A 24216-nucleotide genomic window follows, 5' to 3' on the forward strand; every position below is an offset into this window, starting at 1 on the left:
ATATATATATATATATATATATATATATATATATATATATATATATTGTGAGGAATTAGAGATATATTTTGCTGCTATTGTTAATAATCATCATCATCATTACCATTGCATTAATAATACAATCTGCACTATTGATATTGCATTCAGATGTTTAAACATATTGGTACCCAATTAGCCTTTATTACAAGTGCAGTTATAACCACTCTAAACTGTTGAGTTAAATCAATAATCTTAAATGCTTTTGAATGCTTGTTATAATCTGAAATGTGTACATGCTGGCCTTCTGTCTGGTGGAAAAGGTTACAAGTTTCAGCTGGTGAGGTCGAGCCACATACACACACACACACACACACAGTAGACTTTATCTCATTTATAGGTGAGAGGTTAATCATGTTTGCTTGTAACTCTAAAATTGTCTCTGTAAAAGAGGAACAGTTTCTTGCAGGGTGTGGGTCTGGTTTTCCAGACAAGAAGTGAAAGTAGGCTGACAGGAAGCATCTGCTGTGGAGACGGAGACAATGTTATTTTAAACTGTGTTAAGTCATTGTGGTTTTGAAACCTATGTATGAACTGTATCTGAGTGACGTTTAAGGGGCGTAGTAAATTTAAGCCCTGAAAGGTATAAAACACCTGCTTATGCTATGTAAGTTGGGGATCGGCGCTGTCTGCGTACAGCGGCGGTCTTCCCACGCGTGTCATTAAAATCATCGTTTGACTCCACCCAGCCGGATCAGTGTTGTTATTATGAAAGTTGATTAGCTCCTCTACCCCTCTTCAATATTTGAACCCAACAATATATATATATACATATACATATAGGGAGGGGGGGGGGGGGTTCGCTCAGGGCACCAAACAGGCTAGGACTGCCACTGAAAGAGCAGATAGGTTGGCTAAAGCAGATGTTAAAAAAGTCGATATAGATGTATAGATACCACTGTCAAAATCTGAAGGGAAAAGTATAGTTTGGACAGAAAGTAAGAACTTCTGGCAAATGGCATGGGATAATGAAACAAAAGGGAGACATTTATATAGGGTACAAAACAAAATAGAAGTTAAGAGGAGTAGTGGATTAAATAGACAGGAGGAGGTTATTATAAGTAGAATATGAACAGGTCATTGCTTTCTAAATGGTACTCTTTTTAGGATAGGGAAACATCCGACAGGGTTGTGTGATTGGTGTAATGCTATGGAGACGGTTGAACATTATTAGTTGTAGGAAGTATGTAAGTCACAGGAGGGTGATGAGGGTTGAAATGAGTGGTGGAATGGAACTTAGGTTTGAAAAAGTGGTCAATCAGTTAACTCATGGTGGAGGCAAAGGGGTGGTTTTTCGTTTTTTTAAGAAATACTCCTCTCATTGAGAGGATCTGAGGACTTGGAAGTGAAGTAAGAATTAAAGCCAGGAGATGGCAGTAGGGCAACATCTTTGGATGCAAGCTGCCGTTAAACATGAAGAAGAAGAATTGTCAAGAATTTTATAGTAGATTGGAAGGCAAGTACAGTGGCTATGTGCAGGTGTACACAGATGGATCGAAAGATCCAGATAGTGAAGCAACTGGTTTGGCAGTGGTAGTTCCGGAATTAAATATCAAGTTTGGGAAGAGAACATAAAACTTTTTGAGTGTGTATGCAGTAGAGCTGTATGCCATATTGATGGCCTTAGAATGGGTGGAAGGCAGCCGAGTTCCAAAAGTAATAATATGCACTGATTCATTGTCAGCTGTGTTAATTATAGAAAATGGGAATACAAGTAGTAATCAGACCATTCTGTATGATGTTATGTTTGCTCACCATAGAGTGTGTGAGCAGGACAAAAGTGTAGTAATAATGTGGACACCAGCTCATATAGGCATTGTGGGGAATGAAAGAGCAGATAGAATGGCTAAGGAAGTTGTTAAAAGAGTAGACATGCTGCTGCTGCGGAGCCTGGGGTGGTCTGCTTGCCTCCACCCTGGAGGGAAGGGTAACATCTCTTGGGTCTGGGTGCCGTTTCCCCCTCTGGGGGCGAGGGTACCTGGACCCGGGGTATAGAGTATGTTTGGGGAGTGTGATTGTGTGTACATGTCCATTTATGTCAATCCTTACGTTGGGTGAGTGCTGAGTGTTTGTATATGTGTGCATGAGGGTGGGAATGCATGTTTGTGTCTGTGTGTGCCTGTTTGTCTGTGTCTATATGTCAGGTCGGGTCTTAGACTCCACCTCTCTGGGAACTCCCAGGCCCTCCAAAGTGTGGAGGCCTATCTCCCCTCACCACACTCCCTGCCGGTGACTGTTGCCCTCAGGGGTCGGTGCGTTGGTGGTTCTTGGTGTCCGGGGCTGGGCGCTCAGGTATGTACCAACTCACTCCCGGTGGCTACTTGGCGGGGCCTGGTGCCTATAGCTCGGTTGGGCCTCTTCCGGGGGGCGGGGGCCCCTCGGGCCTGCGGCTCGGTTCACTCTGGCACAGTTGGCTGCCGGCAGAGCAGGCAAGCACGCCGGTGCAGCTCCCTCTAGCTTCTGCTCGGTGGCTACTGGGTGACCCCTCGTCTGGGGATCCTCAGCCCTTCCCATGAGGGTGGCACGGATGCCCCTCCGGTGGTCCTCCTTGGGCTCTCGCACTCTGGGGCCTCTGGATGTCTGGGGCCTGGATCTCCTCCATGCCTGCTTCATGCCCTGGGGGACAGGGCTATGGCTCTCTACATCCTCTAGCAGACCATTACATGGGGAAACCATTTGAATACAAGCGCGCTGATCCACACAGGTGTGCACTGTTCGTAGACTTAAATCACACCTTTCTTGGCTGCTACTTCAAAGCACATTGTGCGCTGTCTGTCCTGCGTGCTGCACAACATTCAATATTTAGTATTTACTGCTGTTTACACTTAGCTAGATTAATGCGATGGTATTGTGTGTAGTATATTGCTTTGGTTTTTTTTTTGCTTGTTTTCTATTCTTTTTCTCTCAACAGGTGATCCAGGAGATTTTTTCCCCCTTTCTCACTGTCCCTCTCCCCTTCTGTTTTTCTTTTCCTTCCTCTTTCTTTCTCCCTTTCCTGTCCCTCACTCATGTCTGTCCCGTCTGTAACAACTGAAAATAAAATAAAATAAATAATAAAAACAAAGGTCGATCAAATGGACCAATACGGCAATGCCATGATGATCCATTTGGCAAAATAAATCCATTTGGTATCCTTGTTGGTCTTCAGACAACAATTCTGACGGCTAAAGAACCAAATGGGACAGGAAATTAAAAAAAAAACAATTGTTAAAAGAGTAGACATTGAGGTACAGATACCATTATCTAAATCTGAGGGCAAGTGTATTGTTTGGAGCGAAAGTAAGAAGTTATGGAAAATGGCATGGATAAGGAAACTAACAGGAGACAATTGTATAGGGTACAAAATACAGTAGAAGTTAAAAGAAATAAAGAAATAAATAGGCAGGAGGAGATTGTCATGTGTAGAATAAGAACAGGGCATTGTTACCTGAATGGCACTCTTTTTAGGATGGGGAAACATTTAACGGGGCTGTGTAATTGGTGTGGTGTTATGGAAACAATTGAGCATGTATTTCTTATCTGCAGAAGGTATGATAACCACACTGGAATGATGAGGATAGAATTGGGAATTAGGGGGGAACTCAGGTTTGAAAAGGTGGTTGACTGGCTAGGATGTCATGAACGGAAAGGAGTTGTTCTTCGGTTTCTGAGAAGAACAGGGTTGTTTACAGTTTTTTCTGATTGCTTAAGCACATTTTTTGTAACTATTGGCTATTTTTGCAAAACTCTACACACAAATAAGAAAACCTTTCACCCAATTATCAAAACATTGTAGTTCTCTTGCGAACACAGCTAGATTAACTCTTCACACCTTCGTAAAAATGGTGTTTTCGTATCAAACAGTACACACAAGCCATCATCTACTAAGCACACAATGCGCCAACTGCACACTGATGGTATGAATACAAAACACATCTGGCTTTTGCTTTCTCTGTGTACAGATGTCAATTTGAGGTCACACTTTTGTCATAGTGTCATGTAAACATAAAAGGATCCAAACTTCAAGTATTGGTGTTTATTCACACTCATCAAAACCAAGACAAAGTCAGAACACAAAATAGGAATTTCACAAAAAAAAGGAAAAAAAAAAAAAGACAATCAGCCTACATCATGTCGTCTTTCTGGGTCCGGCCACAAAATATCGTCCACATCGCATGCGATATCCTCCAGTCCAAGGCACCGGGGAAAATATCTCCTTGAATGCCGTATCCAGGCCTGACATGATGCCTGGTCAATATCTCCACATGCCTCCTCCATTGCCTGTAAAAGGGCTACCTGTTGATGAGGATAACGGTCATACACTTTCCAGCGCCAGGCAGAGAAGAACTCCTCGATGGGATTTAAGAATGGAGAGTATGGAGGGAGGTTGAGTGACATGAAGGATGGGTGGTCTGTAAACCAGTTGCGGACCAAAGCAGCCCTATGGAAACTAACATTGTCCCATATGATGACATATGGGGTCTGCTCTGGTCTCTGAACAGTGAGCATGTCATGCAAGGTGTCCAGGAATGCAATAATGTGTGCAGTGTTGTATGGGCCTATGGTTGCATGATGGTGAACAACACCATTTTGGCTTATAGCTGCACACATGGTTATGTTACCACCACGTTGTCCTGGGACATTGATGATGGCACGGTGTCCAATAATGTTCCTGCCACGTCTCCTGGTTTTACTGAGGTTAAAACCGGCCTCATCTACAAAAAGTAGCTCATGTCCCGTTGCATCTGCTTCTAGTTCCATCACTCTCTGGACAAGACAAAACAAATGCAACACATCAGGCCCATGCACAGCACTACAGTATGCACTTCCAAATTCAGAACCAATGACACTAGCTTACCTGCACATAGTCATATCGCAGTTGCTTTACATGTTCTGTGTTTCTCTTGAAAGGAACTCTGTAAATTTGCTTCATTCTTAATCTGTGGCGCGCAAGTACACAACTTAGTGCAGAAATGCTTGCACTGTGTATATTCTGAAAGATGGTGTCATTATCAATTATGTGCTGCTGTATTTCGCGCAGTCTTATTGCATTATTGGCAATCACCATGTTCACTATATGGGTCTCTTGCTCTGGAGTGAACATTCTGCCTCTGCCCCCGACATCTGGACGTCTAGCAATTCTGTAAAGTAACAATTTCAGTATTTTTGCATGTATGGTACTGTTGTGTTTCTCATTAGAGTATGGCAGTGCTACAAAGTACTTACCGATTCTCATTTCGAAATGTCCTAATGATGCTTGCCACAGTGTAGCGGCTCAGTTTAGGCTGAACCCGTTGGCCAGCTTCCCTCAGGGTCATCCCATGGTTGATGACATGGTCCACTATTGTAGCTCTGATGTCATCAGTTATTCTGTTTCTTACTCTTCTTACCCTTCCTCTTTCCCCTCCTCGTCCTCTTCTTGCTCCTCCTTGTCCTCTTCCTCTAACTTCCTCTAACCCTCTTGCTTCTTCACCTCCACGTCCTCTTCCTCCAACTTCTTCACCTCCACGTCCTCTTCCTCCAACTTCTTCACCTCCACGTCCTCTCCCTCGGCCTCCTCTGATTCTCACTCTTCTCACTCTTACTGCTCCTTCCATTGTACTCCACATAGACAGCTTACCTGTGGCCTGTTTATAGTGCTTAGGCTGATTGCAAAGTGGACTAATTATCTAAAACAGTTTTCACATGTGAAAGTGTGCCAGACAGTTGGCAAAATAGTGTTAATGATAGCCATACATGTGTATAATTTTGCTAGGAGTGTGTTGGAAATTTGGTAATTGAGTGTAAGCAGTGAGTTGTGTTTAAAGTTCTGCAAAAAGAGTGTAAGCAGTGAGTTGTGCCTACAGTTTTGCAAAGTGTGTGTTACAAAATTGCAAACTGAGTGCAAAGCAGTGTTTGTGCTTTTAGTTTTGCAAACTCAGTGAGTGGTTTTGCTATAAGTATTAATAGTTTTAGGAATTGTGCTATAAGAATCACAGTTAGGGTTAAAGCCATCAGAAAAAACTGTAAGAGGATTTAAAGAGCTAAGTGCAGTCTAAGTAACACCAGAGGGTGGCAGTAATGCAACTTCGATGGCTGCAAGCTGCCGTTAAACTGGAGGAAGAAGAGGAGTTGGCAACACTGCTCGGTTTGGATGTTTGGCGCGAACCTATAAATGGCGAGAAGAAGACGCTAAGGACCGGAGGTTTCTTCTTTTAAAATTAAAATTGTGAGTATTTTGTTGGCAGTTTACTGTCTGGTTTGACTCAAAATGTTCAGATAACAAGCGAAATACAGCAGCCCTTTACAGGCGTACTTACGAGTGTAGCCATTCTCTAACCATCGACTAGCTAGTTAATGCACAACGGCTGGTATGCTTAGGTAGCTCGGTAGCTAGTTGTGACAGTTGTATTATCATAGCCGTCGGTGCTATCGGTGTTTTGTCTTAAGCTCATATGCTTTCATTTGTTAGCTTTTAGTATTATGTACCGGATCAGTTATATATTTTTGTAATATTGTGGATTCCTAGTCAATTCTGTGTACAAATATTTTGTATTTGTACACAAAATATTTTGTGTACAGAATTTCTTAAGTAATTGTTAAGTCCAAATTGTTTTTATGATGTCGTGATGGTTTTTGTCATATGAATTTAGAGGTGACCCTGTTAAGAAGAAGAGTCAGTAGATGCCATACAATACATGTGTAAGGGAGACAGGTGTAACAGTGAAGTTGGAAGGAACAGAGATGTTGAAGCTAACTGAACGAAGAAGAAGAAGAAATGGCTCTGATGATGTTTTACAGGGAATGTTAAGAAATGCCGTGATGAAATACTGAAGCTCTGGGGAAATCGTTTCAGGGTTACAACTATGTGCATTTTGATTCGTTTGGGGGGGGGGGGGGGTGTCAATAATGAACTGTGTTTTCAGTTTATGTTTATGTGTTATGCAGTGTTTTGAACTGATAATGTAGCTGACCAGAAAACAATGCACATTAACCCCAGAATATCCTTAGTCTGGAAAAGTCAGAATTATGCTTTGCTGTATATTTTCCTTGCCTCATGTGCCTTCATCTAATCTTCTTTGATCTCCATTGTGTTGCTGCATGACTGACTAGCACAGTGTTGTGGGAAACAGGTTAAACATGTTAGATGGTGGACAGTTTGTGGAGGCCCTAGGCCGCCTGGGTTATCCTGGTTCATCATCACTGAAGACCTCAGAGTTCGACTGGCTCTTTGACTGTGCTCCGGAGAACCTTCACTTCTTGCGGTTTGTCTGTCGGACTCTCAACCAGAGCAACGTCCTCACCCCAGAGGAGGCACGTGCCTTTCAGGAGCTACAAAATTCCAGCAAACCAATTTTAGATGAAACCGCCTTGAGTGAAGTTCTTAAAACCATTGGAAATTCAGATGGGAGCACTGGTAAGATCTTGGGGTCATCCTCTTCATCATCTATGTTTGCGGCAGAGGAGACTTTCCCTATAGAGGACTTGGAGGCAGAGCTCCAGGCCCTGCGTAAAGAGAAAGAATTGAAGCAGCGACGTTATAACAAGTTGCAGGTTGTCAGCACTTCCCGTGCAGATGTTGACCTGCGACTCACTGCAGAGCTGGAGAGCACTTCATGTAAGCTCAACGAGGCCAACTCTTCTATTGGAGCTGAGAATGCTGACACCAACACACTGTTACAAACCCTAACAGATGAGGTCAGCAATCTTGCATCATATTTTCCAGTTCAGCCAGAAGCCAAACCAAAGGGAAAAGACCATACAGACCCTCCTGTTTCCCAGAAGCCCACTTTTCTCCTCTCTCAGCTTCCCTTGGATCCATACCTAAATCAGGAGGAGCTCAACACTAAAGCACTTGCTGCCTTCACACAGAAACATTTTTTCCAGGGCATATCAGCCATTGTTGAGAGTTCCTGTTCCGAGCGTTTCCAGGTCCTTGACCTCAGTTCTTGTGAAGATGGAAAAGAGGAGGACACTGGGCACGAGGGAGAAGAGCGGCTGGTCGATCGCAGGAGGACTGAGATGGCCAGACTTCAGTGGTCTCATATTGTTGCTCAGCACCAACTGATGCAGGCTGTGGCTGAGGAGAAGAGCGTCAGGGCTGGACTAGACTGGCTGTCAGACAAGTCTTGTCATACTAAGGTAAAGTAAACATGTTGTGACTGTCTGTTTTATTAATGCTTTGTCTTCTTCTATAAAGTGCTTTCTTACATCTGTCTTTATGCTACCAGAGCATTTCCACCTCCTCCTCCCTACATGTGCGTGAGGTTGTGTCCAGAAAGGAGCTGCAGGCTGTGGAAGCAGAGCTGGAAGCTCTGCTTCATGGACCAGTACCTGCTGCCCTGAGGGAGTCAGCCAGACTGCTTAATTTACCAGTAGTGAGGGGAGACCTGGCTTTGCAAGTGGCCAGGCAGGACTACTACACCTCCAGACAGAATCAGGTTAGCAGCATTTCCACTAATTTCACTCTGAGACACGGTGTTTATACGGTGTTTATTACATTACGAGATTTTAATGTGAGATAAATCGTTCTCAGCCTGTCTCTCAGACAGGTAAGAGGTCAGGCCCAGATGTTGAAAAGCAATAATGGTGAAACTGAAAACTCATATAAACCACTAATGATATTCTTGATATCAGATCCTTGAAAACACATTTTTTAAAAGACCATAGCTTTTAAAAATGCCCTGAACAAAACAGCTGAAACTTTAAGTTAACTTAAAAAAAAAAAAGGCAATGGTTGTAAGCTAGCATATTCGTAAGCATCATGTAAGTGTCATGTATTTGGTCCTTTGTCTGTCAACAGACACCTGTATTGTGGAATTTGCGTAAGATTTAAGAAAGTTGTGGAGCCACCGTTCCTTGTCATTACATGTCCTTTTAGGAATTGGAATCCATCAAACTAAATCAAGTGTAACACTGTCCACCCAGGTACGAGACTCCTTGCTCCGTCAGAAAGCCTCTTTTGACCTGCTCCTACTGGCTCAGGAGATGGAGTTAAGAAGGTGGAAGACGTGTCAGAAGCACCTGTGTGATGTTAAAGGCAAGCTGAAAAAGGAAGGTGAAGAAGTGTCTCTCCGGATCAAGTCTCTGGCACATCCTGACCTGATAATTAACCCTAAACCCAACCCTATCATCAGCTCTAAAGATGCAGCTTTCAGCAGGTGAGAAGATTTGAACTCTATTTACTATAGGCTTTAGTTTTAGAGCTGGAATTATAGACAGAAAAAGCATGAGCCAAACACATAAATAATCATTTAAGTTCAGCCAGCTGTTGTAGTATGTTAATTTTCTTTATTCTAAAATAGTTTTTATTAACAAGTTACAGTTTTACCACATGCACATTTGACAAACACTAGTTGCCCTTTCAAAAACTGGACAAACATGATTAAATGTATCTGACGACATCAGTTCAACCTGTGTGTGTGTGTGTGTGTGTGTGTGTGTGTGTGTGTGTGTGTGTGTACAAATGTAGATCTCCAGCCTTAGTTTTTATTTTCAAACTCTGCTAGAGTACCTTTGCATTTTTAATGGTTCAAAATATCCTTTTATCTTACACTGAATCTTGGTGCTGCCCCTCAGTTCATCTACTTTTAGCTCTTCCTTTGAGCCTTTTGATTAGGTCCCCCTCACCAACAGAAGGTTTGAGTATCAAACCTGAAACTCCATATATCCCCCATGGCTAGCTTCAGCACATCTTTATGGGTGCTTCACCCTAGCAGCTGTTAGGTGGCATTTTTCTTGTTTGCAGACCTAAGTCAGGAGTACAGACTCACCTCAGCACTCTGCTTTTGGCTTATGACCCTTTGGATCCTTTAATAAATGCAGGCTGTATCACTTTGGAATAACTTGGTGTTATTTCCACCCTTTTTTACCCAGACTCCTTCAGATGCTTGACTATGATTCAGCCCACAGTCGATCAGAGCCTTTTCGAACATATGAAGCGTTGGACCAAGCTGCTAGTAATCTAGCAAACAACCTCCATTTGATCAAAGATGCTCTGGCTGGCGCTGGCCGTGAGCAGTGTTTCACAGCAGCTCGTCTTTATGGCGACTGTGAGGCGCTTCACAGGGCCATGTACACTGAATTCCAGCAGCTGGTCTTGGGCCCGCAGGTACGTCTAACTGACCAGGAGCTCCTTTGCCCCAATGCACAGGTGGGTGTGTTTCCTTTCACTTTATAGTTTGAATAGTTAACGAAGGTGACAGAGTTCACTCATCCCTTCATGTGAGTCAGATGATTTTTAGACCTAATACTTGACACAATTGGTGAATAACCTGATAGCACGGTGTGTTTTCTGAATTTCTCCACACATTGTTAAATTGTAAAGAAATACAGTGGAACCCCGACTTACGAAATTAATTCGTTCCTGAGGGTCTTTCGTAAGTCGAAGCACCCATTGCGCGTTTTGAGTGAGGCGATGCTGAACGACAGGCTATAGGCTAATTGCTAACTAGAACAACAATACGTCGTTCAAGTGGAACAGCGAAGCGCAAGTACGGAAGCCAATAGGTTGTCACATGATTCGGAAGGCATTGTAGGCTCAGCCAATCAGAGCCAGCAGATTTCGTTACTCTGGCATTTTGCCGTAACACGGGCAGAAATATTGCCGTCCAGTGTCTTCGTAGCTTGAATTTTTCGTGAAACGGGGTATTCATAAGTCGGGGTTCCACTGTACATTTGTTTGTTGGGCACAGAAGCACTGTGTAATAAATTGTTCACAAGAGGATCAGCTTTACTGCATGGCATGGGATTTAATATCAATGACTATTAGCTATTCATCTCTACTACATTTCAGCAGTTATAAGTTCAGCCTTCATACAAAGTGGACTTAAAAAAATCTGTTTTAAAATGTGAATGTGCGCTTTTTAATGCTGCCATAGCATTAACGATATAGGCTTTGTGACAATGATTCTCTTAATATTTTTGATAAACCAACTAATGTAAATTTACATAAATCTTTGCTTATTGTCCCACAACTGTAGTAAACTGCATAGACGTGTTCATATGGTATTGTGTTTCTCTGTGCTTATATCTTTGTTTCTCATTCACCCTCATAATTTTTTTATTTTATTTTTTTCTCCAGGAGCTCACAGCGAAGCTCATGGAAGCAGAGTCTCAGCTGCAGAGTTTACATCAACTAATGCAAGAAATTCTGGGAAAAATTAAAACCAAGCGTTCTCAGCTGGAGCGTAATGCCCTCCTCAGGCGGGAGAGGGAATTGTATATCTACTTTCACTTGGATGCCCGACTGCTGCAGAAAATAGTTGAAGATCTGGAAGGGAAAATGTCTGCAAAGAGAGGGCAGCAGTAAAACTTCAGAGATTATTTACAGGCGGCTCAGGCACTCTCTGTGCTTGAGCTGAAAAAATGAAAAATTATCTTTGCTGATAACCTAGTTTCATCTTTTTGTGTTGGAGATGGAGCTGTTTATATGGGATTCATTTGAATGTGTTTAATTCATGTAAACATTCATAAGTGAAAAGCATCCATGATTGTGTTGTTTTTTTGTTTTTTTCTTCGTCTCCAGTCATCAGTTAAATAAAGTAAAATACTACATTTCTGAAGTTTTGATTTTTATTATAAATGCCTTGTGATTGCTTCTTGTTATTGTCAGTATACTTGGTGAAAGTTCCTGGAAAATGTTTTCTTTTTGTTTGTTTTGTTTTCTGTTAAATTTTTGTTTAAAAAAAACGCCAGTTTAAAGCTCGCCTGTTTATCACTGAAGAAGCTCTCTTCTTTGTCCTATTCAGGCATTTCATAGCTGAAGAATCAAAGCTCTGTGGGCACAGTGGGAGAGCTAAGTTGTTCTGTTGGGAATGAGATGGAGTGGTCCAACAACAGATTGTACACCGGACCCCTGTCACGGGCAGCCCAGAAGGTCTTGGCTGCTCTGCGGGCCCAAAGTCTGCGTGGAGCCAGATGCAACCAAAACTACTCCAGCAATCGCAGACAAAGTCAGGCAGGTTAGAAGCACAGACAAGTTGAGCTTGTTGCAGTATGCCAGTGGTTCTCAAACTACAGACAGCATTGGGTCGCATGGATTAAGAGGGGAATAATATGTTCTAAACACACTGCAATAGGATTTATCCGAGGGGAAAAAATCAGCTGAAGCTTTTGTGCTGACATTTATTTCAAGTTGGAGTTGCTTTTCATTATTGCAGAATGACAAAATCTGGAGGTAAAGGCATACCAGGAAAAGGTTGGGAACCACTTCATTAACAATAATAAGAGGGGAAAAATATAGAATTTATGTATGAATTTGAAACATAAGAAAACTCAGAGACTGAAGCTTTGTAAAAATGCAACTTCTGGGCGGGCTATTGCAAACTATTATTATAGATAGCAGCAACTTACAAAACACTAAGTGCAGATGTGAAAAAGAATAAAGTAGGTCCCATCTCATTTAACATTTTACTGCTCAGTTTGCCTTGCATGCAAGTTATATAATGCTGTCTGTATTTAGTTCTGTGCTCTTTTGATGTGCATGTGGTAGTGGAGATGTATAATTGCAGCCAGAGGGAGTCTTGGGCTGACAGCAGCTGGAGTCAGGAGGAGAGAAGCACATATCAGTAAGTCAGATTAATGTTCAGATATCAGCTTTATCAACACCTCAACAAAATGTTAAGCTGATCCTAATGATTATTACTCATCGTTATTGTGGAATACTGTGCAAAAGTCATGAGCCACCCCTTATAAGTGGTCCTGAGCAATAGTTCTCCAAAGTTTTTCTTTGGCTGCTTTTTCACTCATTATCAGGGCAATATTTTTACTTAACTATTTTCAGAGGAATGTCTTTTAACCTAGAACCTGGCGTCCACATATGTGGACATCACATTTTGGGTTATTTAGACCAAAGTACTCAATTTTGCTCTACAAGGGCCTGATATCTACTTACGAGGACATTATACTGCTACTGTTCTATTGAAATTTTAAACGAATATCCTCCTATGTGGCTCTCATTTTTTCTTAGAAACAAAAATTAGTAAAAAAAAAAAAAAAATCTGATAATTCTTTTATTTTTACATTGATCGGGTCCCAATCAGCCCAAATATCAAAGAGAAATTAAAAATGCATGCTGTGGAAGAGTTCGGGTCTTAGGATGTTAAGGCACGGACTCATTCAAGCAATATACGTCACCTAACAAACAGATGAAGCAGTGTTGTTTCTACACATAACAGACCACTTAGCAACTTAGAAAATCCATTTCCATAGACCTTAATGGATCAATGAATCCAAATGTGAAATTTTTGGTTAAATTCGTCAATATTTGTGGAGAACAACAGGAGATACAGCAGTGATTGTCTACAACCATCTGTAAGACATGATGGAGTAAAGCATGATGCAGCCCTTATGGTTTGAGACTGCATTTCGGCAAGTGGTTTTGGCAATCTTATGAAAATTCGTGGAACTATGAACACAGAATAGTACCATCAGATATTGATCTACCATGTAATACCACATGAGAAGCATCTGATTGCCAGCAGCTTCATTTTTTCAGCACGACAGTGATCTCAAACACATTGCCATTGCGGTAAACACTATCAGTCAGGGATTTGCCTCCCCATACACCAAACATTATTAAAGCAGTGTGGGATCATCTAAAATCAACCAAAAAGAGCTTTGAGTGTGCTTCAAGAAGCCTGGAAAACTACTCCTTAAGGCTACTGAAAGAAAAGACAAAAGCTTGGGTAAGAGAGTTAAGGATGTGATGATGAATAAAGGTGGTCATACCAAATATTGATTTTCTAAGCTCATTAGAACTATGCTGTTACCTCATATACTGTGTTGCCATGGCTGTTTGCACATAATTCAATAAATCTCTGTATTTATTTCCCATTTCTCTGGCAAAATCTAAAGAAATGATGGGTGATACAAGACTTTGACGCAGTATTCTATTTAATTCAAGAGTAAAAGAAATTGGTTTTCCATGTTGTGGTCCAGGCCCCAGGTGTCTTCCCTTTCCACCGCTCACTATAATTCGTCCAGTGAGAGGCAGAGCTCTCAGACCTTGGCCATCTATCAGTACTCACAGACACCAGACAGCTCCCTGTCATCTCAGGCTTCCTGTTCTGCCTCCTCCTACTGGGATTTCTCTCTCCAAATGCAGACTGAAGCCTATTATCAGTACTCACAGACGTATTCCCACAGAAAGTGCTCTGAACCCCCTGCTTACAAGTCCAGCCAGTCTCTGTCATTTTCTCAGCATGAGGTTCCTGAGACGCCAGCCACTTTCTGTCATGGAGACAGATATACACTCTCCTTCCAAATACCAGAGAGGCTCTCTGAACATGAAACTACACCATGGAAAAAGTAAGAGACAAAGCAAATAAACATGCAGTTTTATTGCAGAGACTACTTATGTTTAAAGGAATCCCAAAATATATTAACACTTCTTTAGGAATTGCACTTTGATATATTAAAACTATGCAAATTCGGTTGATATTAAGAGGGACATAGGTTTAGCATGTATTGACACTGTTCTGGTGCTGATGCCTGGCAGGATGGATTTTAAAAAATTGTTTGCTTATTTTCTTTTCACTTGTAGCTCAACAAAAGAAATCAGACCACCTTTCATCTTGGATATATTTCCAGACGATGAAGATCCTGACATCATGCTTCCAACAACAGAACAATCTAATTGTCATAAAGAGGAGCCTGCTGCAGTTTGTCATCCAGTATCGTCGTGCCTTAAAATATATGAAGGGAGAGAAAGCAGGACATCAGGTGCACAGACAGAAAAGGTTGGTAAAGACAGCTGGCATATTGCCACAAAACTACAAGACACCAGAGCTCCAGGAAGTCGATTAAAATGGAAGCAGCCTCTATCTGACCTCACTGAAGCAGCCAGTGGTGGAGCAGGAGACAGAGTTGTGCTATACCAGCAGTCAGAATCTGAAACAATCAACACTGGAAGGGCACATCTACCCCCTAGCGTCTTTATTACAAGACAGGAGAACTGTTGTGATGCACATTTACCCAAGTTGATGAGAAATATAGTTGGGAAGGAAGATGAGGTGCTGATAGCAGATACAGAACATATCACTGAGCTGGGAACCAGACAGATTTCAAACATATGCCATGAAATTCAAAACGCAGTAAATGAAGCTGCAAGGAAAGAGAGAGAAAATCGAGATGTGAATGTACTTCATGCAAAAGGATCTGCCTATGAAATGGAGCGAGTTGTGCCTGTGAGAACCATTGAAGACACCACAGTTAAAAGCCATTTGAACTCATTAGACATCAGAGACGATTTTGTTGACAGTGGCACTAAAAGAGAAACACGTGGGGAGAATGAAGAAAATGGTTTAGAATATATAGTCAGTGCCTCTGAAGTCAAAACTGAACACTTCCTTGATACTGAGAATAAAGCAACAACAGTTCAACATGAAAATCCACAGAAGATCTCCATATCTTTAGGAAGTGGACTCCAGGATGTGAGCCACTGCAACACTGAAAAGCCTCAGAACAAGGGTCAGATTGGGACCAACACAGCAGAGAACGACCACACTCAGGAGCAGCCTGGGGCCAGGAGCGTCAGCCTCCAGGACAACAGTGCTGAAAACATAGAAAAGACAGAGGTGATGGAGGCCAAAATGGAAGTTACATTTAAGAATAAAACAATGGCAAACGCTAATCATCAGATGGCGCAGGGACAGTGTGAGACACATGATGGAAAACTTACAGAGTTTCTCGGAATGGACACTGAAGAGGGAAAAGGGGGAGAAGACAGAGAGGCAGAGGAAGTGCCAGCTGTGGACAGTGATGTTGAGAATAAATCTACAGGTAAGTGTGTTGCTAGTGATGTTTCTGTAATATGATTATCCTGACATTGAATGGGGTTTACTTATATTGGGTTTACCACCGATTTTTACCTTCATAATGGCTCATTTGAATAGGTTAATTCAAGGTTTACGATTGTTATGCTCAAAAGAGTGGCAATCACAAGATTAGTCCAGTCAGGAACAGTATAGTCAAAAGAAGAGAGATATTTCCATTTGGGTTAATATTTGTTGTACTAAATGGAGGCAGGAGGAGCAGCAACATAAACCGAGCACAGATCATAGCATGCTACAATGACAACACTTACATATCAGATATTAGGCAGACACAGATTGAAAGCAGGAGCTGGTGTGGAGATGGGTTGTAAAGTGACTTGTAGATACACAGTAACTATACAGACTAAAGCAGCTTAAATAGCATGTCCTATTTGTTACAATTGGAAGTATAACGGAGGATTAGGTGATGTCTCAGGTGGAGATTTGGCTAGCCTGAAATAAAACTATGCTTGATTTTTATAATCACTATCAGTGACACTATCATATCTGTTGAATATGTTTGTTTCCCCTAAAACTCACCCCAGAGACTGAGTGTGCGTTTAGATTTTGAAGGGCCCTGAAGAGACTATAAAGTATACGTTTGTATAACATCACACAAACAATATTTGACATGTAATTAAAATGAAAGAAGTTAATTTCTCAGTTCTATAGAGTGTCTGCCGTATGATTTAACCTGGAAAAAATGAGATAAAATAATAATATAGATAAAATAAAACTTGGGCTGTTTTAGCTATGGTTGGATTAGAAAAAGCAACTCTAGGGGGTGCTAAAGCTTGTAAAGTTGTGTCAGACATCAGTTCCAGTGGCTCTCAGCCATTTTTCTTTCTTTGATTTGGCACTGATGACATGGCAGGGCTGAAGAGACTCAGCACTGACGGGAGACTTTGTGCCTGCTCACATTACAGCTGCATGAAGGTGCTTGAGTCTCAGCTGCAGAGACAATGCCGGGTCAAGACCCATTCTACACACACACACACAGGCACAAACACTCTCGAACAAGTTGGAAGTTGTGTCGTAGCAAAATGTCAGCTTGATCTTAGCTAAGATTTATAGTGTTGCCTGACCTTGTCCTATCACACACTGCTGAGGTGCCACACACTGTGTAAGCATCCATACACGCTGCCTCAAACATGCTTACATAACAGAACTGGTTTATTGATTGAGGACTGACTTGAAAACTGATGAACAGATAAAAAATGCTCTAACATCCTCTTCTAGGGAACTCAGAGGGAGAAAGGGCTGCTATGCCAACATTGTCCCAGGAGTGTGGGGCTAATGGGTCGGGGATTAGAGCTGCCCGTCTCAGTAGCAGCCAGCAGCAGCATGACAATGCAAAAGTAAGTTTCATAAGAGAAATGTTGCAAAATTCCAAAAACTGCTTTACATTGCAACCCTAAGTAATGCTCATAGGACATAAATGCTGAGCTTAATTTATGCCTACTTAGCTCACATAATCAGTAAGATGGGAAGAGGACATGAAGTGTTTTGCCCTTAACAAATCCGCTTTGACACTTCAGTTGGGTAGAAAGTGTACTTACTAAGCTTTGTTGTCACTTGCAGTCTTTTACTTGTCCTTTTTTTTCATACATTTAACTGATGTGTCTTTATTTCCCCGTTTCTTCCGCTTATCTCTGCCTCTGCTTTTTTCACTGAAAAACTAAAAAGTCCTAAAATTTAAAAACGTGCTTTCAGGTTAGACCAAGGCTGCTGTGTCTCTCATTTACATAGACATAAATGTAGCTAGTGTGAAATAAGAGTTTTGTCAGCAGCACTGCAGCACACAACAAGTAATGGGTCTCCACTGAGTCATAAAGACCCGACAGAGTCGTAGTCCATGATACATACTAGCTGAAAAAGGAGAGCAAACTGCAGAGAGAAAGTGCTATAAAGGGAGTAAGGGAGATGGTTGGATGGATGCATGGAATGTGGAAGAGCTAATGAGAAGGATGCAGCAGGAGAAGGAGAGAAAAAGAGGGCAGGACTTTACTGTATTGCTACAATCAGCAGCAGACACAGCAGTCCATTCTCCCTCTCTCTTTTCACTCTCTCCATATGCACCAGTACTGGGCTATGGGCCATGGTCTGCCTGGGTTTTCTATCTATATCCTGTAGCACAGCACCCATGAGGGGGGTTCATGACTTTGTCAGCAGGAAAACGGGTTGTGTTTACAGGGAAATGAATGAAGTCTCTCCTCAGGGAGCTGAATCACAGGAATTCCTACCTCCCGGGTCGACAGCCAACAACCTGCAGAATTATGCACATAAATACAGTCACATATCATCTCTGAAAATCCTCAGAAATACCCATCTCTCTATCGCTTGTCAAGACTTCAGAGAACATTTGCACACCTGGTGCTTTTGCATAAAAAGAAATGAGTTAGAGATATGAATGATATACATTTTTTAAAGATGCCATTAAAGTTACTGGGAGGGGAGATTGTACTTGTGGTAGATGGGACTTCTGTGGGATCATAACAGTTTTGATGTTATGTTATTTATGTTATGATCATTTATACTGATATATTGAGTTCAGCGTATTCACATTGTATTTTTTTGCATTGAACTTTATAGATGTAGTTTTCAGGAATAGTTCTCGAGGCTTCTTGAAGGACATTCAAACCTCTGCATCTTTGGATGTTCTGGATGTTGGATGTTCTCAAGATGATCCCACACTGCTTCAGTAACGTTGAGGTCCAGGCTCTGGGGAAGCCAATCCATGACTGAGAGTGTTTCGTAAATGTCAACGTTGGGTTTGTCACTCCATAAGACCTTAGATTTTCACTATTTTCAGTCCAGTTCTTGTATACTTTGACATACCTCAAATTCTTCTCCCTGTTTTGGTTCTTTAAGAACAGCTTTTTGGCAGTTGCTCTTCCACTGAGACCATTTCTGATGCGGCTTCAATGACCAGTAGATGGATCAGCTGAAGGATCTGATGCATCTCTCAGCTTCTGTGGCAGGTCTTTGCATGTCAGGATATGCCAAGTTTTTCAACTTTTTATTATCTTGTTGGTGAAAAAATACTATTTTTTAAAAGCATTTTTCATCAGTTCCAGTGAAAAAAATTGAACAAATACCTTTTTGTGACAGGCTGCAAATATCAAAAAGAGCCTAAAGATGCAGTTTCATTCTAAGTTCTAATGTGTTGACGACGCTGACTCTTTATGCTTAAATTAATGATACTTGGCTTAATACACAAATAAAGAAAATTGGTCAGTTACAAGGACTAGGCTGAAAATGTGTGAAAAAGCAGCCAAAGAAAAACTTTGGGAGACCTTCAGAAAGCCTGGAGAACTATTGCTCAAGACCTCTTTAAAAAGTTGCAAGAAAGTCTGGCTCCTTGGAAGAAAAATATAAAGAAATGAAGAGTGACACAATTTTTGCACCGCACTATTTAAATATAAACGATAAATACTATAAATACTGTATATTTATTATATGTATGCTGCATGCAATTCAGCTCTGGTTCATTAAACCCTTTTTAATGTAACTATTTATAGTCAAACAATCATCGTCATTCAGCCAAAGAAGCAAAGTAGATCTGCTATTATTGTGTGTCTGTGCGCGTCTGCTTTTTTGACACTGTCCCAGCTTCAGGCAGGTTTGTCAGACAGTATCGCGGCTGTGTTTCTGTCTGGGACACAGTGCTCAGGGCTCACATCCTTTTTTCTTTGGCTTCTCTCCTCTTACCTGTTTACTTTTCAGGCCTTCTTTTTTATGCTCTCTCTCACAAACTGTGTGATCCTGCTACGTCAAAGCGCGAATGGGAATAATTAAATTACGTTTCTATTCTAAGTGCTAAAACAAATCATATCCAACTAGAAATTTTTCATTTCATTCACTTCAGTCCTCTAAGTAGTGAAGTATTGATGTTCTGTGTAACAAAACCTGCAGGAACAGCGGGAGTCTATTTCAAGTGCCTGCTTCTTTTTTTCTGTGTCCTTTGTCGCTCTCTGCACATTATTCACCTTTTTTGTTGCTTAGACCACTAATGGAAGCACCAGAGGGAGTAGCTCGAGCTTGGTACTGGCCCCAACAATCACTGCTGCGCCTGGACAAAACCTCTTCTCAGTGCAGGAATTGACTTCAGCTGTTGTAGCACCGAAGAAAGAGTTAGAAAATCGAAAACTAAAAAATTCTCCACGTCATCCTTGCGTGAAACTTTCCTTCCCCCTAAAGAGGAAACGTGAAGCATTTCAGCACGAAAACACTGACCCTCCTGCCAAAATCAGCCTAAGCAGACGCCCTCCAAAATGGGAGCTTCCTCGATCCTCACAAGAGAAACCAAGGGAAGGAAGAGTTAGGGAGTCAAAGAGTGCCAGAGAACCACAGGGGAAAGCAAGTCCTTCACATGAAACAATAGCAGTATCTGGGGCGTGTACACAACTAGATGCCTCAAACCCAACGCAGCAAAACAGGCAGAATAAAATGGAAAAACTATCAAGGGAATTACCAGGGAAGGCTTCCATTCACCCCCCACTTTCCAAACCACACAAACCCAAGCAAGCTGCATGTGAAACCAACCCCACCACAAGTGGGCCCAAAGGTTTCCAAAAACTAGTTAAGAACAGTGAGCCGCCGACCCAATCCAAAGCTGGCTGTCTGGCTGCAAGCTTGACATGTGACTCTAGAGTAAAGTACTCTGGAAAACTTAAACCAGATGAGAAGGTGCAGATGCTTGAGATTGCTGGGCAGGCTAAGGTGTTGGTGCTGACAATGGTGTACCAAGATGGAAGCACTCAGTTAGACGCAGAACAGGTAAGGACGCAAAATGTTTACAATCTACGCAGTCATTCTTATGAAATAACATAAATATGTTAAGATAAATTATGATTTGTGAACTTGAGACACATTATTTAATTGTGGATAACCTTTATTATCTTATAGATCAGGTCCTTAATGCTGATTGGCTAAAGTCTTCAAGCTCACTTCTGCATTCTCATGCACCAAACCTCAGATTGCTGAAGGTTGCATTAATTAAGAAAACCAAAACTGCATCAGTCAGCTAATGTTTACATCTTTAGGGGCTCAGAAAACTGGCTGAAGCTTGCCCTGTGCCTTTCATCACAGTGTAAACTGTATAGTCTTGTTGTTTGCTTCATCATTAACTTGCAGCCCCTGTGCTCTTGTAAATCTGCTTTTTGTTCTCTGATATAGAAGCTCACTCCACCAGCGTGTGGCCTCCTCATACTAATGAAGAACGAACTTGACTGCAGCACGCCGGAGGGTGCGCTCGGCCCAAACGACACTCTGGTCTACTTAAAACTAGAACACACACCTGCATGGGCCCAACAACAAGTCCATCAGAGCCAGGAGCTCTTTACTAGGTCTGTGCTTCTATATGTGTGTGTCTAATCGAAAGTGTTTGATACTACAGCAGGAGTACTTAAAGGTGTGTGTGTCCCACAGAGATATGCTGCTACAGGTGCTATCGAGATCTCAGCTGGTGGTGTGCTATAAATCCAAGGATTTGCTTCGTACAGTTCTGCAGTTTTACAGACGAGACCTCAGCTGGAAACAAGGCATGACACAAAAATAAACACAGTTTCCCTAAAGACCTTCACGCATGTACATCTGCTTCTAGCTGTTTATGCACAACACTGCTTTGCAAATTCATTGTCAACATCAACATTTATCAAAGACTTAAGTAATTTCCCTATCTGTTTCTTTATTGCACGTAGTCTAGTGTCAGTAAACCATCCAAGCCACAAACAGCTGGTAGAAAATTAGAGCCTTATTCAACAAACATAGTAAAAACACATTATGGAAGCAAGGCAGCGTGGCACTGTTTGAAAATGTTTCCATTAAAGAGCAGGAGTCATGAAAAACATACACTGGACACTTAGATGCTTGCACACGACTCCTACAGCAAACATATTTGATCATATACAATGTGAACACATCCCGTATTTTATTGGTGTGACTTTATATTCATATGCCAGTCCCTGATCAGTGTGGAGGAAACCAAATGCTGCTCATTATCATGATGAGCTTTTCTCCCTATGCAGTGGCAGGCTGTCATATCCAGGACCCACAGGTGTCAGGGTGGCTGCTGGATCCCACAGATCCGTCCTCCTGCTATCAGGAGCTTCTCCATAAATACTGCAAAAGACCCCACACATTACCCGCCCTGGGTGCTCAGAAAGTAAGCTTAAGTCTAAATTGGCATTTGTTACACTTGACTGCTAAGTAACGTTTCTATAGTCTTGTAAGCTCTATTTACATTTAGTATTTCTGAGCGGATAAGAGAGGAAAAAAAGAAGCTGCTTGAGGCACAAGAAAATAATTTCAGCCAGGATAACATTAAAGGCCACGAGTCTTGGCAGCGTTTTTGTGACTACAGCATCTAATTATTGAAAAATTTAAGGTCCACTGGAGTGCTGCAAACCTGCTTGGATCTGGACTGAAGAAAATCCAAACGCCCTATATTTATGAAGAAAGTTTGAATAGTAGAAAATAAAAACAAGGGCTTTAAAACAGATCTGTGTACAACTTTTATGAAACATGAAATGAGAAACACGAACAAGCTAAAATGAGCCTGAGAGAAACTCCTTTGGACATATTTAACAAAAGCAGTTTTCTGGTAAGCTCTCTGCTCAGTGAAGAAGATATGAAGGGGGCTGAGTTATATTATGGGGCTGTTTTACTGGATGGGGTGCATTAAGTCATTAAAGGTGTTATACAGTGATGGTATTGCAATCCTGGCTCCTTTTACAGTATAATAACCCACCACGTACATCTTAAACTGTAACATCGGGTTGTTCTGCGGCTGCTCGCTGTGTGTTCTGATCAATCTGAAGAGAAGAATCTGACTGTAGTACAGCACCTGTGTGTGCGTAACATAGAATAGGTGAATTCAGGACTCTGTGCGGACGTCCACGTGTCTGTCAGTTTTTTGTAACTCCATCTCTCAAGCAGACAAATCCTGTTGAAAAGGGACATTAAGAATGAGTACGACGAGGGCACCTGCAAACAATTATAATCCTGTTCCTATCAAACTGAACAAAACTGAATCAAGGACGCTGGACCAGACTTCTGGCTATGGATTGTGGAAGTCTGATTAAGAGCCACAAAAGTGTGCGATTGCAGTGATTGCCTCAAGATGTTTGTGCCACGAAATGTCGGGTCTCGACGTTTTTGTCCATTTAATTTTCATGTGAAAATTTAATTTTCATGTGAAAATTAAAAGGTCTGTTTTGTTAAATGTCGAATAGAAAAGAAGGTGATGCTAGTTATACTCTCTGACACCAAAGGATTTCAGCAGACAGTTGATGTTTTCATGTTGTTGTTGTTGGTTTTTTTAACTGAAAAGACACTAATTTTAACTATAGAAGAAACCATGACTCACGAAGTACTTCTACACAACAAAACCTGAATCATGTTCCTCCTCCCTTTTCTTTTTTCTCTCTTTGTTTACGTCTCTCTCAGGTTTCTCAGATTATTTCAGGTCTCTGTTGGCTCTACAGGCTTAATATGAAGCTATGCTCTGAGCTACATGTAGGCAAATGCTCACACACAAACATGCACACACACACACACACACACACACACCAACAGATTACCTAACTGATAATTTGTGTGTCCAGAGCCAAGGGCTGTGGCAGCTCTACTCAGATATGGAGCTTAACATGATCCCTGTTCTGGCAGGTGAGCACTGCTTTACTTTTTTCCCTCCAGACACTCAGAATTGTTTTAAAATACAACGAAATCTTCTCACAGATTCTTCAACCCACACCCTGTGAGATTTATTGTGAAAAATATCCCTGAATAAACAGAGTAAAAGCATGTAATACTGGATGACAATTAATTTTTTTATCGGGCTCTTCCAGTTTTCTATATCCACAATAAAAATCTGTCAGCTGTTGAAAGATTTCCTGTTAATGAATCAATAAATTATTTTTCTTCTTTCAGCCATGGAGAGCCACCGCATCCATGTTGATAAGGAGGCATTAAAGAGAACTTCAGACTTGCTGGGGGTAAGATGGCAAAAAACCTCTGTGGTAAACTGAATGGTTTGACTGGTAGATCGTAAACTTTCACAGTCAGAGTTATTAATAAATAAGAAAAAGATTTCTAGAAGAAAACTAACTACTGCCAGGAGTTATTGGCATTTGCAGTAAATGTTAATCCCCAACCAGAATACACTGATGAATCAAGATCAGTGCAAATATTTGTAAAAAAGTGTGTGTTTGCAAGCTGTGTTTTAAACAATTCAATCATTATTTCTGTGAGTTTGTGAAATAAGTTACAGACTAATCCAAAACTGGACATGCAAGAAAACTCATTGGGCCAATGCATTAGTTAACATTCATGGAATGATATATACTGTAGATATTCTGGTTTCTTTCTTATGTTTAAGGGCTGTTGTGTGATTATACCAAATACG

At 41.4% G+C, this 24216-nt stretch overlaps 2 protein-coding genes, 1 long non-coding RNA gene and 1 pseudogene across 4 annotated transcripts in view; 2 read left to right on the forward strand and 2 right to left on the reverse strand.

The window, feature by feature from the left end:
- The window catches only part of LOC146522107 (uncharacterized), a 234587-nt gene that overhangs the window by 202379 nt on the left and 7992 nt on the right, over positions 1 to 24216 (reverse strand). The gene's annotated exons all lie outside the window — the stretch shown is intronic.
- On the reverse strand, positions 4197 to 4948 carry LOC146522117 (uncharacterized; annotated as a pseudogene). Its single transcript, XR_014873083.1, has 2 exons — positions 4874 to 4948; positions 4197 to 4782 (listed from the first exon to the last, which is right to left on the reverse strand). The product of XR_014873083.1 is annotated as an uncharacterized LOC146522117 (transcript).
- poln (polymerase (DNA directed) nu) overlaps positions 6111 to 24216 on the forward strand; it is an 88504-nt gene continuing 70398 nt past the window's right edge. The window contains exons 1-13 of the mRNA XM_085153871.1: positions 6111 to 6223; positions 11745 to 11957; positions 12488 to 12563; positions 13936 to 14304; positions 14540 to 15777; positions 17049 to 17167; positions 19815 to 20588; positions 20988 to 21157; positions 21240 to 21352; positions 21839 to 21975; positions 23259 to 23327; positions 23417 to 23477; positions 23742 to 23806. Coding sequence (XP_085009997.1) covers positions 11816 to 11957; positions 12488 to 12563; positions 13936 to 14304; positions 14540 to 15777; positions 17049 to 17167; positions 19815 to 20588; positions 20988 to 21157; positions 21240 to 21352; positions 21839 to 21975; positions 23259 to 23327; positions 23417 to 23477; positions 23742 to 23806 — 3333 coding nt within the window. The 5' untranslated portion in view covers positions 6111 to 6223; positions 11745 to 11815. The remainder of the gene's footprint in view (positions 6224 to 11744; positions 11958 to 12487; positions 12564 to 13935; positions 14305 to 14539; positions 15778 to 17048; positions 17168 to 19814; positions 20589 to 20987; positions 21158 to 21239; positions 21353 to 21838; positions 21976 to 23258; positions 23328 to 23416; positions 23478 to 23741; positions 23807 to 24216) is intronic.
- On the forward strand, positions 6116 to 11420 carry haus3 (HAUS augmin-like complex, subunit 3). The gene is made up of 6 exons (XM_085153873.1): positions 6116 to 6223; positions 7108 to 8136; positions 8226 to 8435; positions 8923 to 9155; positions 9871 to 10147; positions 11078 to 11420. The coding sequence occupies exons 2-6, from the start codon at positions 7135 to 7137 to the stop codon at positions 11303 to 11305; spliced, it is 1950 nt and encodes a 649-aa protein (XP_085009999.1). The 5' UTR covers positions 6116 to 6223; positions 7108 to 7134; the 3' UTR covers positions 11306 to 11420.

The sequence above is a fragment of the Neolamprologus multifasciatus genome, chromosome 3 (genome assembly GCF_963576455.1).
Source record: "Neolamprologus multifasciatus chromosome 3, fNeoMul1.2, whole genome shotgun sequence".
Classification (NCBI taxonomy): domain Eukaryota; kingdom Metazoa; phylum Chordata; class Actinopteri; order Cichliformes; family Cichlidae; genus Neolamprologus; species Neolamprologus multifasciatus.

What these genes read in the sequence shown, in the direction of transcription:
- haus3 (XM_085153873.1), top strand. Translation starts at nt 7,135, where the DNA reads ATGTTAGATGGTGGACAGTTTGTGGAGGCCCTAGGCCGCCTGGGTTAT. An exon ending in ACACCTCCAGACAGAATCAG is followed by an intron (nt 8,436 to 8,922) that starts GTTAGCAGCATT and finishes CTGTCCACCCAG; the next exon opens with GTACGAGACTCCTTGCTCCG. An exon ending in AAAGATGCAGCTTTCAGCAG is followed by an intron (nt 9,156 to 9,870) that starts GTGAGAAGATTT and finishes TTTTTTACCCAG; the next exon opens with ACTCCTTCAGATGCTTGACT.